Source organism: Daldinia loculata, assembly GCF_022478755.1.
Source record: "Daldinia loculata strain CBS 113971 unplaced genomic scaffold F4817scaffold_1, whole genome shotgun sequence".
NCBI lineage: Eukaryota > Fungi > Ascomycota > Sordariomycetes > Xylariales > Hypoxylaceae > Daldinia > Daldinia loculata.
In genome coordinates this window covers 508,820-522,487 of record NW_026054855.1, presented here as the reverse complement: position 1 = coordinate 522,487, position 13,668 = coordinate 508,820, and the positions used below count along the sequence as shown (strand labels likewise).

The 13,668-nt window shown below is 48.4% G+C and overlaps 5 protein-coding genes across 5 annotated transcripts; 2 read left to right on the top strand and 3 right to left on the bottom strand.

Annotated features, from left to right (window-relative positions):
* Positions 1-599: 599 nt before the first annotated feature.
* F4817DRAFT_322242 (uncharacterized protein) lies at positions 600-2,394 on the top strand. Its single transcript, XM_049301378.1, has 2 exons — positions 600-1,068; positions 1,145-2,394. Exons 1-2 carry the CDS (start codon positions 980-982, stop codon positions 1,989-1,991), a joined length of 936 nt encoding a protein of 311 aa, XP_049163878.1. The 5' UTR covers positions 600-979; the 3' UTR covers positions 1,992-2,394.
* F4817DRAFT_322240 (uncharacterized protein) lies at positions 2,395-3,949 on the bottom strand. Its single transcript, XM_049301377.1, has 3 exons — positions 3,100-3,949; positions 2,798-2,890; positions 2,395-2,711 (listed from the first exon to the last, which is right to left on the bottom strand). The coding sequence occupies exons 1-3, from the start codon at positions 3,629-3,631 to the stop codon at positions 2,524-2,526; spliced, it is 813 nt and encodes a 270-aa protein (XP_049163877.1). The 5' UTR covers positions 3,632-3,949; the 3' UTR covers positions 2,395-2,523.
* A 13-nt stretch (positions 3,950-3,962) lies between these two features.
* On the bottom strand, positions 3,963-6,298 carry F4817DRAFT_322237 (O-acetylhomoserine ami). Its single transcript, XM_049301376.1, has 5 exons — positions 5,750-6,298; positions 5,632-5,686; positions 5,490-5,573; positions 5,067-5,426; positions 3,963-5,010 (listed from the first exon to the last, which is right to left on the bottom strand). Exons 1-5 carry the CDS (start codon positions 5,797-5,799, stop codon positions 4,192-4,194), a joined length of 1,368 nt encoding a protein of 455 aa, XP_049163876.1. The 5' UTR covers positions 5,800-6,298; the 3' UTR covers positions 3,963-4,191.
* An 855-nt stretch (positions 6,299-7,153) lies between these two features.
* Positions 7,154-7,786, bottom strand: F4817DRAFT_311017 (membrane-associating domain-containing protein; the record flags this gene model as incomplete). The annotated part of the gene is made up of 3 exons (XM_049299934.1): positions 7,154-7,443; positions 7,508-7,636; positions 7,705-7,786. 3 exons carry the CDS (start codon positions 7,784-7,786, stop codon positions 7,154-7,156), a joined length of 501 nt encoding a protein of 166 aa, XP_049163875.1.
* Positions 7,787-10,609: 2,823 nt separating this feature from the next.
* F4817DRAFT_322230 (acetyl-CoA synthetase-like protein) lies at positions 10,610-13,585 on the top strand. Its single transcript, XM_049301375.1, has 4 exons — positions 10,610-10,909; positions 10,969-11,644; positions 11,727-13,314; positions 13,373-13,585. Exons 2-4 carry the CDS (start codon positions 11,209-11,211, stop codon positions 13,476-13,478), a joined length of 2,130 nt encoding a protein of 709 aa, XP_049163874.1. The 5' UTR covers positions 10,610-10,909; positions 10,969-11,208; the 3' UTR covers positions 13,479-13,585.
* The last annotated feature ends 83 nt before the right edge of the window (positions 13,586-13,668 follow it).

Below are 13,668 nucleotides of genomic sequence, written 5' to 3'. Positions count from 1 at the left end.
GTAACAGAAATAGCCGAGTTTCATATGAGTATCGAGTGAATCCACTTCGCTCTACTACACGAGCTTAAGAGGTAGCCAAGTCATGACTACCGAGGTTTTTAGACTAGGCCCCGTGTTATTGCCATCGTGGCTCGGAACTCGCAATTCGTAAGCTGGCTAACATTACTCAAATACCTATGCGAAGTGAAAGCAGGGACCCGTGACATTGTCATTGTCATTGTCGGTGCCGGTGTCGTCAGCTTGGTCCTTTACAAGATATCGTAGGTACTTGTAAGTCCAAGACAAGACAAGACAAGACAAGAGCTCAGCCACACTTCGCTTGGATGGTGATTGGTTGTAAGTGAGGTCTCCAGTAAGAGAAAGGGGTCAAGGGGGCAAATAAGAAGTCACTATCGGTTACACAATCGACCCGGGGGAGCTAATAAGGTACTTATAAGTACAAGGAGAAGTAGAGACGATTATCGGCTTTACAGTTGCCGAAACTGCGAAGTTGGAGCTAATTGGGGGCAGTGCTTAGAGTTATACATACACTCGCTCAAGTACAATTGTATATGTCATGTCAATGTACCTTTTAACTTACATGTATGTACCTACCTGTAGTATATCGCCTCACCTCGTCAAATCATCTACCCGTAGCAGAATCTAGAATCGCATTTAGACAGAAAACCGCAGTAGCCACCCTGCAAGCCTGTTACTATTTATTCTTATTACCTACCTAAGGTAGCTGACGAAAGACTTCCTGCAGTAACACCAACTAACTTATTTCTCTCACGAAGCAACCTAAATTAAATACTTGCATCTCTACAGAACATCCATACATTTAGTTACTCTCCTTCTCCTTCGCAACATCAAAACCCCTCCTCACCTATCATAAGGACCCCGCTTCCTCGTGCAAGTAGATCGATCAACCGATCAACCGCTGAACACTTCACACCTCCATATTAATAATATAGACAAATCAACTTCAGCTTCTGCACGCATGGCTGATTTCACTGCTCCTTCCGGCCCGCCGCCTCCCAAGGTCCCTGATGGTTGGGTCGCCCGCTGGAACGATCAATACCACGAATGGTGAGTTCCTATCTAACTCCTCATCCTCTGATGTCTCATCAAACCGCTATCTTCTAACTCGCTCTGCTCCCTCTAGGTTCTACGTTAACACCTACACCAAGAAATCACAATGGGACAGACCTACCGAGCCAGCCGTAGACCCTAACCGCCACGATGACGGCGCGCCCCCCGGTCCTCCTCCGGGCTACACGCCAGGCTCCGGACCCTCGCCTACCGACTCCAAGAATAACCCCTTCGTGAACGAGTCAACGAAGCCTGGGTACGGATCTAGCTCACATGCGAACGAGGACGCAGACGCTCGGTTGGCCCGCCAGCTACAGGAGGAAGAGAACGCGCGCACTAGAGGTGCCGCCCAGTCCTACGCTAGCACACCCACACCGCCCCAGGGCTATTCGCCATATCCCGATCAGCTGCCTCCGCGCTCATCCGGCGGCAGCAACCCTGCCGACAAAGCAAAGGGCCTGTTAGGCAAGTTCTTCGGCGGCGGCAAGAACAAGCCGCACGCCGGGTACCCAGGCCAGCAGCAATACGGCGGACAGTCGCAATACAGCCCGCAGCCCCAACAACCCTACGGCGGATACGGTTCTCCCCCTCCCCCTCAGCAAGGGTACTACAACGGTCCTCCACCTCCACAGCAATACGGCGGCTACGGCCCGCCTCCAGGCCAGTACGGCGGATACCCTCCCCAAGGCGGTTATCCTCCGCAGGGCGGGTACTACGGGCAGCAGCAACCGCCTCAGAAGAGCGGAGGCGGCATGGGCATGGCGGGAGGCGCGGCGCTGGGTGTAGGTGCGGGATTGTTGGGCGGTGTGCTGATTGCGGATGCGATCAATGATGAGCAGCAGGAATCGTATGCGGAGGGCTATCAGGACGGCAATGATGGCGGCGATTACGGCGGTGGCGACTTTGGTGGAGACTTCTAGACGCTGCGTTGCGTTGCGTTGCGTTGCGGTATGTTTTAAAGCAAATAAGCATACATCGAATGTTTTCTTCGCGTTTGTTTTTTATCATCAGCTCGGGTGAGGGACGATGATAGGAAGGCTATGCGGCTCGGATAAGACAGACAGACAGACAAGACTCATACTAGGCATTAGGAGGCGTTGATTATGAATGACAGCAAGAATAATAGTAAGGACAATATCGAGAAAGGAAGGGATAGGGAGAGAACTTGAAGTCGAGATCGACTCGATGCTTGGGTCTGGTACATACATATCATAGGTCTTGCGGCAATAGCGCATAAAGAACGCTCGTTCTGGGTGCTTAGGTGTAGCAATGCGATGGCAATTTAATCCCTACAACTGAACGAATACAACTTCAAGCATCTCATCTTTGTAATAGGGGTCATTATTCTCTATACCCTCGTTCATGATTTATACTATTTTCCTAAGTGTCTAGATATTTCAGTACGCTTATACTACACTCTTCGACTCTTCGCACCTACGTCTCTTACACGATCTACTTCTTCCCACCTTTAGACGGCGCCGGCTCGGCGTCGTCCTTCTTGGTGCCCTGGCCGGCGAGGTACGCGGCCATGTCGAAGTTGCCCATGGGGTTGGCGCCGGGCTGGGCGCCGCCGCCCATTAGGCTGCTCATCGGGCTGCTCTTCTGCTGCTCTTCCCATTCGGCGCGCATTTCGGGGTCCACTGCGTAGTTGTTAGTTAGTTGGGTGGGTGGTTGGGGGATTTGTGTTGGAGAAAGGAGAAGGGAAATTGGGGTGAGGTGGACTTACTGTTCTCGATTAGCTTCGGCATGCCGATGAATAGGACCATGCTGACGAGGCCCATGAGGATCATGGGGTTCTTGAGGATGCTGAGGATGGAGACTATTTGACGGGTGTTATTAGCTTGGTTCAACAGCATATGTGGTTTGTACCTCTTTGCTTTTCTTTTCTTCTTCTCTTGTCGTTTTGCTCTCGTGGTTTGGGCCAGCTGGCTAGGTAGCTAGCCATCCCACACGATATCCTCCAGCAACAGCAATAAGAGTAGAAAATAGGAGGGAGACGAGAAAACAGCAGCAGAACGGAATACTCACAAGACCCCCTCTCGACGAAATACTCCTTCGGCCCCAGCGCCCTCACCGCGAACCCGCCACCGCTCCGCGGCACCTCCTGGCCCTTATTATCCCAGTCGTTGCCGCGGTACGTCTCCCAAGCGCGCACCACCAACCCCCCTTCTCCCTCTTCCCCTTCCCCTTCCCCCCCTCTCGCGTCCCCGTCGTCCGCGGGCGTATGCGGCAGCACGTCGATCCTCAGCGGCGCGAAGGCGTGCGTCGCGCTGTGCACGTCGGCTAGGTACGACCCGGGGGTCACGTTCCGGAAGACGAAGGAGCCGGCGGCGGTGAGGGGGGCGTCGTACGCGCGGCGCAGGGCGGACAGGGTCGCGTGCGTGGTGGGTGGGAGGATGTGCGGGTTGGGGAGGGTTTGCGAGGAGGGGATCCAGAGGGTGATGGTCGTTTGGGGTTGGTGGTGTGGTTTGTTAGAGGAGGAGGAGGAGGAGGAGGCGGCGGAGGGGCCGGCGAGGGCGGAGAGGGCGCCGAGGAAGGCGGTTGAGAGGGATATTTGCATTTTTTTTTTTGGCTGGTTTTTGACGATTTCTATGGTGGTGTTTGTTTAGGTGTGGCTTGATGGGGGAGTTGGTGGTCGGGAGTTGGGTTAGAGGTTGGCTTAGGTCTTGAAGCTGTGGAATTTCGAAGGCTACATATGATGATAGGTACTTGCGTTGTGAAGTACAGGGTACGTACCTCCATGTATGTAATACATATGTGGGGGCACGTCGTTGGGGAAGGATCTTGGCGTTAGCTATGGGAAAGTATAGCCGTGGCTTATACATATGTAGTGTTAGGGATGTCTCCGTTTATCAAATCCGAGATAAAGAAACTACTCGGTTTCTCTTCTAAATATGTTAATATTAATAATAAATCAAGGAAATATTTCTTTTCAAATGTTTATTTGATTCTTTACTCTTGCAGTTATATGAATAAGTGACTTGTCAACGTCATATCACAGCAATATCATATCTCCAATGAAACATTCAACTTCTCTTCTCACTAAAAGGAGAGACTTACTTATAATTTGCATGGGGGTATATTTATATGCTACTCAAAAAGCCTGTTCATATTTTTAACCTAGACCACTGTTGGTGCTTCCTTCTGCTTAGTCTCACCTCCAGATCCTGCCTCTTCTCCCTTCGTTGTCGCAGCAGAAGCCTTCTTGAAAGACTGCTCAAAGTCGGCAATGATGTCGTCAATATGCTCCGTGCCAACGGAAATGCGGATCAAATCCTCGGTTGTTCCGGAGGCGATCTTCTCTTCATCCGATAGCTGTTCGTGTGTCGTAGTCCAAGGGTGAATAGCTAGAGTCTTGGAATCTCCAACATTGGCGAGGTTGGAAATCAGCTTGAAGCCATCAACGATTTGGCTACCGGCAGCGCCGCCGCCCTTAACTCCGAAGCTAAGGACACCACCGAAACCCCTCTTCAAATACTTCTTGGCTAGTTCGTAGCTAGGATGGTTTTCCAATCCGGGGTACGATACCCAGCTCACGTAGGGACTAGACTCTAGGTACTTTGCGAGCGCGAGCGCGTTCTGCGCGTGCCTCTCGGCTCTCAAACTCAGCGTCTCGAGACCGAGGATGAGTTGTTGGGCGCCAAAGGGATTTAAGGAAGAGCCTAGATCACGTAGGATCTCAACTCTTACACGGATGGCAAAAGAAATAGGTCCGAAGGTCTCCCAGAACTTGAGGCCGTGGTATCCCTCTGACGGCTCAACAAACTGGGGGAACCGGGCCGCGTTCTTTCCCCAGTCGAACTTCCCACTATCGACGACAACACCAGCAATAGTTGTTCCGTGACCACCAATCCACTTGGTCGCCGAGTGGACAACGATGTCTGCGCCGTGGTCGATTGGCCTGACGAAGTAGCCTCCAGCTCCGAAAGTGTTGTCCACCTATTCACGTTAGCATTTAGTATATCTTAACATTGTAAGAGATTCGAGCTACTTACCACTACAGGGACACCTTTCTCGTGCGCAACCTTGGCAATGGCTTCGAAGTCCGGGACATTATACCGGGGGTTACCAATACTCTCGATATATACGGCCTTGGTCTTATCGTCGATGGCTGCGGCGAATTCCTCGGGCTTGTCGCTCTCGATGAACTTAGTCTTGATTCCGAGCCGCGCAATAAAAACCTTCAATTGGTTGTATGTACCACCGTAGAGGCTGGGAGTCGCGACAATGTTGTCGCCGGCATGAGCGAGGGCGGCGATAGCCATGAACTGGGCTGCCTGGCCGGACGAAGCTGCGACGGCAGCCACTCCGCCTTCCAGAGCAGCGATACGCTTCTCAAAGACATCGACGGTAGGCTATAGAGAGACTAGATTAGTATATGTTCAAATTACCGGACATGAGTGGCTACTGCTACTAACGTTCATGAGCCGGCTATATATGTTGCCAAATTCCTTGAGGCCAAATAGCCTCGCGCCGTGTGCCGAGTCATTAAAGACGAAGCTCTATTGTCTGAGTTAGCTTCCAATTCAGCTTAATGCTTTGCGCCTCGGGTTAACAGACAGTTGTGGCATATATAGGAACTGCGCGAGAATTCGTTGCCGAGTCCGGCTGTTGGCTACAACGGTGTTAGCCATTAACATCACCTCCAAGTTCCTATAGTATTCAGTAAGGTTCATACCCCGCGTGGAGTTGGAGAGTCTCAAAGTTCTTGCTTAATTCCTCCGCCATTGCGACTGGTTTTGAGTATGTTTAATATTTACGGATATGGAGGGGTCGTCTCTCGTGTAAGTGGGATAATATATGGACTTGGAGTGGTACCGAACCAGATATTGCAGTCCAGTGACTCCGAGAGGAGGGGATAGAGAAGTATTTGAATTCGCAAGCTACAAGACTTACTACAGGAAGAGTATCACTTGGCTAACTCATATGTAGATATATACTTGCTCATCATAAACGGATTCCCGACAGAGGTACCCTACCCGAATCGTCACTCTTAAGACCCTGTTTAGGGAATTGTGGAGTTGGGGTAAAAAGCACGCCATCGACTATCGCCTATAAGCTTGCTCTTGTAAGGCATTTTATCCCGGTTAGGATAGAGGGGTGATTAAGAGTAGAGTTGCGCGTATCTAGTTCTATTAGCGAGCTTGTACTTTGGCCGTGTAAGTCCGTGTAGTTCGGCGACCTCCCTGTACGATGGGACTTACTTTTATATTGAGAGCTTTTTGATTGGTTATACTTAATTGAATAGCCGGTGAGTCAGTCTTGTCTCCTTCCATCTTGTAATGGTTTTACTTAATAAATGTTCTCTAGCTACCTCCTAGGGAATTAACTTACTGTTTACTCCTGTCAAGGTATTGACTTACAAGCAATTGGGGCAAAAAAAGGGGGGGTTACCGCGGGGCATCCCACGCAAGCCGCTATGAGAAAGTACCTCCTACTAAAGCTGACGAGCTATGGCGGGGTATGTAAAACATCATCTTGTAGCTATATTGCGACAGATTTGGTATTCCCGCATCGGTAAATAGGGAGGATTCGGGGTAGGATTCCTGCATATGTAGCTACTGACTACGGTTAGGGTTATTAGTCCATCTAGATTTCATTAGGATAAGGCTTGCCGACATCGCTGTTTTAAATCCTAGCCCCTGACGAACAATACTCAAAGAACCAATCAACTCAAGTAACAGTGGTGGTATATTGAATTTAATCGTTCCCCTTTCGTAACACGGGTTCTACCATATGAGTTCCCTTTAGTTGTAATAACTATTATTTTTTCGAATAGTCCCTAAAACGCCCATCGAACCCTCCCGTGGACCATGGATATACTAATTGGCTAGTCATCTAGACCAAGCCTAAATTTCTGAATTCCCCAATCCTCTCATTCGTAACCCCCCCATTCCCAACCCCGAGATTTGCAGTTCTTATGACTGCAGGGTATAAGTATCCGAGCCTTTACCCATGTGCAAATAGACGTGATTCCAGCGCCCGATATCCTTTTGGTCCGCCTGGAAGTCGAGCGACGGCCGGTATGGCGAAAGAGGAATGTCCGTATAGCCGCGACTACCGACGGATAGCCCGCCGGAGCTTACGCGGCCGGGGCCTCCTTCATCTCGGATGACTTTAAAGGGCTCTGGGACTTGGCACCTCGCTTGGGGAGAAACCCCCCCTGGACTACCTCCTTTCCCGTAAAGATGGCGGAGGCGGTCCAGAGCAGGAACTCCATAGCACCGAAGGCGATGCTAGCCTGAGCTGAACCGCACACGCTGCCGCGGCAGAAGAGAAGCTTGCTCATGAAGACTGAGAGGGCGATGAAGCCGGCGAAGTGGAAGAGCGCATTGCTAGTCGTAAGGCCAAACGCAGCCATCGGGTGCGAAACTGATGATAAATTAGTCTTTGAATCACTCATAGTGGCTACCTTATTTCAGTATTGGTAACTTACTCTTAGGAACGAATCTCGGCGCTAGCTCAAGGTAGAGGACAGATACAATTGTGTATAGCGAAGCAAATAACAGCAAGTTGATCTGAGAGGGGGAAGTGGTCAATGTATCCACATTGTACCAGTGAGCAACTATCAAACTCATATTAGTCTCATCGTTCATATGGGATTTATAATATCCTCCATCATGTTAGACATACCGTAAGCTGTGAGGCCCAGTAGAATAATACCAAAGATGAGTTGTGCAGCTCGAATTGCCAAGAAAACTATATTTGAAGACATGTTGGCGGTAGAAAGTTTGGGTATACGGTTGGGAAAACGAGCGTCACGATGCGAAGTAGTCGTCATAAAATCGGTATTGTAATAATGAATTTGCGCCGGGAGGACAGGGCGAGTTATTTATTTGTACGAATAGCAAGAGCAAGGAACGACAGCGGCGGCAAAAAAAAGGAAGAATATAAAATATGCTAGAGAACGGAAGAGAGCACCAGGCACGGGAACAATACACAGCTTGTTGTTGTGGTAAAACAGGAAGAAGATCGAAGAGAGGAGAGAAAGAGCAGCAGCCAACAAAACCTAGCGATCATGCGACCTGGGGGAGGGGGGACATCGCTGGCTAATTATCAAGATTTCCGGAGTCTACAACTTAATCAGGGTGAATATGCTACAGGACCGTTGCACTGGAACGGCGGACTGAGCTGTGATCGCTGGGGGGGCGGCGATTTGCTAGGAGGCGACTGGCGACTCGCGAGACCACATGAAACGCCAGCGATCAGGGATGAGGCCTATGCGCTAGAGATTGGATGTCCCGAATGGGGATATGACTACGCTCGGAACGACCATTCCAGCCCAATCAACTGCCGAGTCGGTACGACCAGGGGAGGGTTCGCAATGCTGGGTTGAAGCTTAATACACGACAAGAGTTTTTTTCACGTTTCTGGTGTCGTTGTCGAACGAGAGCCGGATGCACGGACTTTGGGGGTTGTTTTGTAGATGGGGCACTCGATTTTTACATAGATTTATTACTGCGATGTTGGGAGTGCATACCTGACGTATATAAGGTAGGTATGTAAATATTCGTAACTATTTGCAGCCATCGCGGACTATAAGTGACTATTAATTTTAGATGTCTTGCATTCTACGTTATGTAATAGGGGACTCGAACCTTGAGCCTTGTCCGTGTTGGCGGTAAGGCGTAAAATAGTAGGGGCTTACAAGACAGCCGCCGGGCGCCTACATGCATAGTCACAACGGTGTCCCTGTAAAGCCAAACGTCCAACTATCCAACTGCGTACGTACTACATACCTCTTAAAGTAACACTCCGTCTATTTCAAGGCCTACGTAGGGATTATTTACACATACATACACTTAGACCAAATGTATATTTAATAATAACTAATAAAAAAGAAGACAACGATGAAAGCGCACAGAGACGTCGAAACATCGATCGTGGGGAAGAAGCCAAAAATAAACAAGAGCCTTGAAAACAAACCCAGGGTTTTCCGTGTCAGAAAATGGATCTGAATCTTAAGGCACGTCTTGGCTGCCCAAGCTATGTCGTGCAAGAGTTCGAGACTGGTCTCGAGTGCCGGCACGTACGCAGCCAAGAAAGACGTCTGGGATGTTGCTTGGAGTGTATGACTTGTGAATGTGTGATTATTTCTTCAGAGCATTCCGGTTTATTTTGGTGATGTATTGTGGTTGTTAGATGACTTTAGTATGAATGGATCTACATGAGAAGTAATTAAATATGTTCATACTACATTTTTCATCAAGAAACATATATAGGTAGGTAGTTATATTAGATCTCCATCGAGTCTCAATTGTTAGCATCTGCCTTGCTCCAGACTACATATATCAGCCTGGCTACTTCTGGAGACCTTCCCCGGAGTTGGTGGGGCCATTTCGGAGACCAAGTTTCCCTCCGAATAGAGATCCAATATTCATCCCGAGAAGTGGATTCCGGTGTACGGATCCGTAGGACAGCAATCGCGAATGCATCAAGACCTAAATCATGTGGCTATCTTCCCGTACTTCATGCAAAGGGCATTCTTCCAACATTGGTATGATGTCTTGGTATGATAATACTCTGTAAAATGTTACTTGCTTGGAAGTTGGTGAAGACTCGATATATTCTTAGATAGTATTGTTCTCTGCTTTAGCCACAAGGCACAAAAAGTTTGCATAATGATTGATCTCATATAACGCTTTAAAAGCAATCAGCAAATAATCTCACTTCACGCCCACAATCAAAATATAAAATGATAAGTGTTGAAGGTTATGGTGTTGTCACAAATAGCATATGGTAACTGTAAGTGGTATGTAGAGGTCTAAGTTATGGTTGCGCATAGCGCAACCCTTATATAGCTAGTTGATTACATAATAGCTGTGGCTAACGCCACAGCTCCCCATAGCCGTTGTGGTGGCTGTGCCACAACCACGGCTATCCACCCCGTGCGACAATAAGGTATTTAAAGGTTGACTTCAGAACTTAATTAAATAGCATTGTAAGCTCTTCTGCTTGCGACAAATAAAACTTAAGTATCAACGGCGTTAAATATACCAAGATATTTTTCAATTGCTTGCCCGGGATACTCTGATTGAATATCCCTATGGCGTGGTTGGAAAATTCCAAGTAACTCCTGGGAAATACCTATTCTTAGACATGTCTTCGAGTGCGATTCTAGAGCGTTCGGCTGTATCTCCCAACGATTTGCTAAATATGTCTCTGTCGGGATGTTTTTTTTTCGGTGCAGCTATTCGGCCCCGAATGCCGCAGACCGGCCGCGGGTTAATAAGCCTCACCAAGTCAGATGCCAAGTTGAAGGGGATTGAAATTCGGATGTTCAAAAAGTGGCTGAGACATGATGCATATGATGATTACCTATTCGTTACATTTGATATACTACCTAAGAGATTTTGAGTTGATATTTATGTTAGTTACTTTAAGCTGAAGATGTTGGGCTTCAGTAGGAGCGCTGTTGCTACCAATATGCTTAAATTACATGCAGAAAGAGCCGGCATGACTTGGGCAATGACGTCTGGTACCTTTCGAAGAAAGGAATAGGCATGCGTTAGGTTTGTCCAATAAGATCTGATCTATTCGGCAAATCCCCCATATTACTACTCCGAGGTCGAGGGGTCAGCCAATTAAATCACGCGCCTTCTGCAAACGCGAGTCCCCAGACCTCGGCTCAGTTGGGGGGAGGTTTGCTGGATTCATGCATTGGCAGGCCTAGCCCAGCACATGTCGAAAGCAACCACTTTGCAAAAGACCCTTAAAAAGCTGAGAGGAACGCCTTCCTTTATGTCAGGAGGATTTTAGTATAGCAATTGCACCTTCTACAACATACCGTCCTCTCCGACTCGGAAAGCTTAACGATTATTTCTTTTTCTTTGTCGGCGTACGTTAGAGACCTAGATACGCAGAGCTAGCGAGTTTCTTAGCTTATCAAGGCAGTAGTCTACGCGCTAACCCGTCTTTACTACCCACCTCGGTATCTATTCCTACTCCAAGTGGGTCACGGGCTTGAGTAGCAACTTCGGAATAAGGATTGCGATTAGACAGCCAGATCAGAATTTCCCCTTAAGTCCCTTTACATCTCTTCCTCCGTCATTAGGAGCTTATTTTCAACTTGCGACTCTCCTGTTCTGATTCATACCTACTATTTCTACCGTCAATTCGTCATACTACGCAACAAAGATGGCTGGAATAGGACCCGATCCGAAGATCGAAGCTTATATTAAGCAATTGTCGACGCCGCCTCCGCCCGGTTCACCTTATTCTCTACCTGTTCCTGGCACCGAGCGAGAGGGTCGATCTCCCATCTACAGGCACTGGCGATTTCATGATAAACCCTTACTTGACACCTTCACACCTGAAATACGTACATTTTACGAATTGTTCCAGGATTCCGTCAAGCGATATCCCAATAACAAATGTCTCGGTACACGACCTTGGATCCCGGAAACTCAGTCGTGGGAGAACGGCTACGTTTGGCAGACCTACGCCGAGGTCGCGGCGCGAAGCAAGAATTTCGGTTCTGGTATATATGAGCTTCATCGCCGAATTGGAATCCCGCCTGGCAACCATGGCGTTGGTATCTGGAGTCAGAACAGAGCCGAATGGCAAATAGCAGGTAAGAAGTTTTTACGCTTGAAACGGCTAGGAGGATCAAGGCTATTTTCGCGGCAGCATTTGCTAACATTATTTGACAAAAGATCTCGGATTGAGTTCCCAGTCGCTTTTCTCCGTCTCGCTATACGAAACTCTTGGTCCCGATGCGTCTGAATACATCATCAAGCATTCCGAACTTGCCTGTGTGGTTTCCTCGCTACCTCATATAGCAACCCTCCTCGCCCTTGCGCCCCGAATACCCTCCCTCAAGCTGATCATCTCCATGGATCCCCTGGACGCCGGAGAGCAGAACGGTTACTCTAAGAAAGCGCTGCTGAACGGCATCGCTGCGCAGCACGGAGTCCAGATATGGTCGCTCGCGGACGTCGAGGAGCTCGGGGCGAAGTTAGCTCACCCCCCTCGCCCCCCTCGCCCAGAAGACATCCTCACTATCAACTATACGTCTGGTACTACTGGCGATCCGAAGGGTGTGATGCTTACTCATGCCAACTGCGTTGCAGCGTGCGCGAGTGCTCGTTCCAGCGGATCTTACACTCACAAAGATATAAGCATTTCATACCTACCTCTGGCTCATATATATGGGCGCATGATAGATCAGTGCTCCTTAGCTTCTGGTTCCGCCGTCGGATATTTCCATGGAAATATGCTAGAGCTGGTTGACGACTTGAAGATTCTAAGACCTACCGGCTTCATATCGGTCCCTCGGTTGTTCAATCGATTCAGCCTAGGAATCAAGGCGCAGACCGTCGAAGCTGATGGTGTGAAAGGTGCTCTTTCACGGAGAGTCATAGAGACAAAGAAGGCTAATATGAAACTCCCGCCTGGCAAGGCATCCAACAAGCACCTCCTTTATGACCGGATATGGACTCCCAAGGTACGAGCCGCAATTGGCTTAGATCGATGTCGCTCCATGGTGAGTGGAAGCGCGCAACTCGACCCTGATGTTCACGAGTTCCTCCGAGCGGCCTTAGGGAACTTTTTCTGCCAGGGCTACGGTCTTACCGAATCGTATGCCGCAGGATCGTTCCAGCTTGAGGGCGATTATTCTCTGGGCAACGTAGGTGGCCCGATGCCTGGCATAGAAATATGCTTAGAGTCGCAACCCGAACTCGAATACCTCGTGACGGACAAGCCTAGGCCACGAGGAGAATTGTTGCTACGGGGTCCCTTTATTTTCCAAGGCTACTTAAAGAACGAGGAAGAGACCAAGAAGGCCTTAGAGCCCGATGGATGGTTCCACACGGGCGATATCGTCGAAATCGACGAACTCGGCCGGATCAAGATTATTGATCGCAAGAAGAACGTTCTCAAGTTATCTCAGGGAGAATATATCTCGCCCGAGCGTATCGAGAATGTGTTTATGGGTAGCTCGAACCTGATCGCTACCGCCTTCGTTCACGGCGAACCCAGCCAGTCGACCCTAGTTGGCATCTTTGGTGTGGATCCGGTTACATTCGGTCCGTTCGCCAGCAAGATCTTAAAGAAAACGGTAGCTTCCGATGATATTGAGGCTATTAAGGTGGCAGGCCAAGATCCTCGTGTAGTGAAGGCCTTTCTCAAGCATCTTGATGGCATTGCCAAGAGCCACAAGTTCAACGGATACGAGCGCGTGCGAAACTGTCTCCTCGACGTTGAACCGTTTACGGTGGATAACCAGCTCTTGACACCAACGTAAGTTCCTTAAAAATACATGTTTTTTCCTTATCCATGCTAATATTATAACTTTTAGTTTGAAACTCAAGAGACCCCAAACGGTGAAGAAGTTTAAAGACGAGATTGTCCGTATGTACGAGGAAATCAATGCGGAAACAGCTTCCGTTAGACCAAAGCTGTAATTCACGACCCGAACTTGCTTAAATATACTTTTCGCCAGCGATGTATTTAATTTGTATATATAAATAAAAACTTTATAGATTTATTTTAAATTTATTTAATTAACGTATATTAAATGTTTATATATAAAATATAAAATATAAAATTAATGTTTTAATAATATTTAATTTTAATTTAAATATAAATTATTAT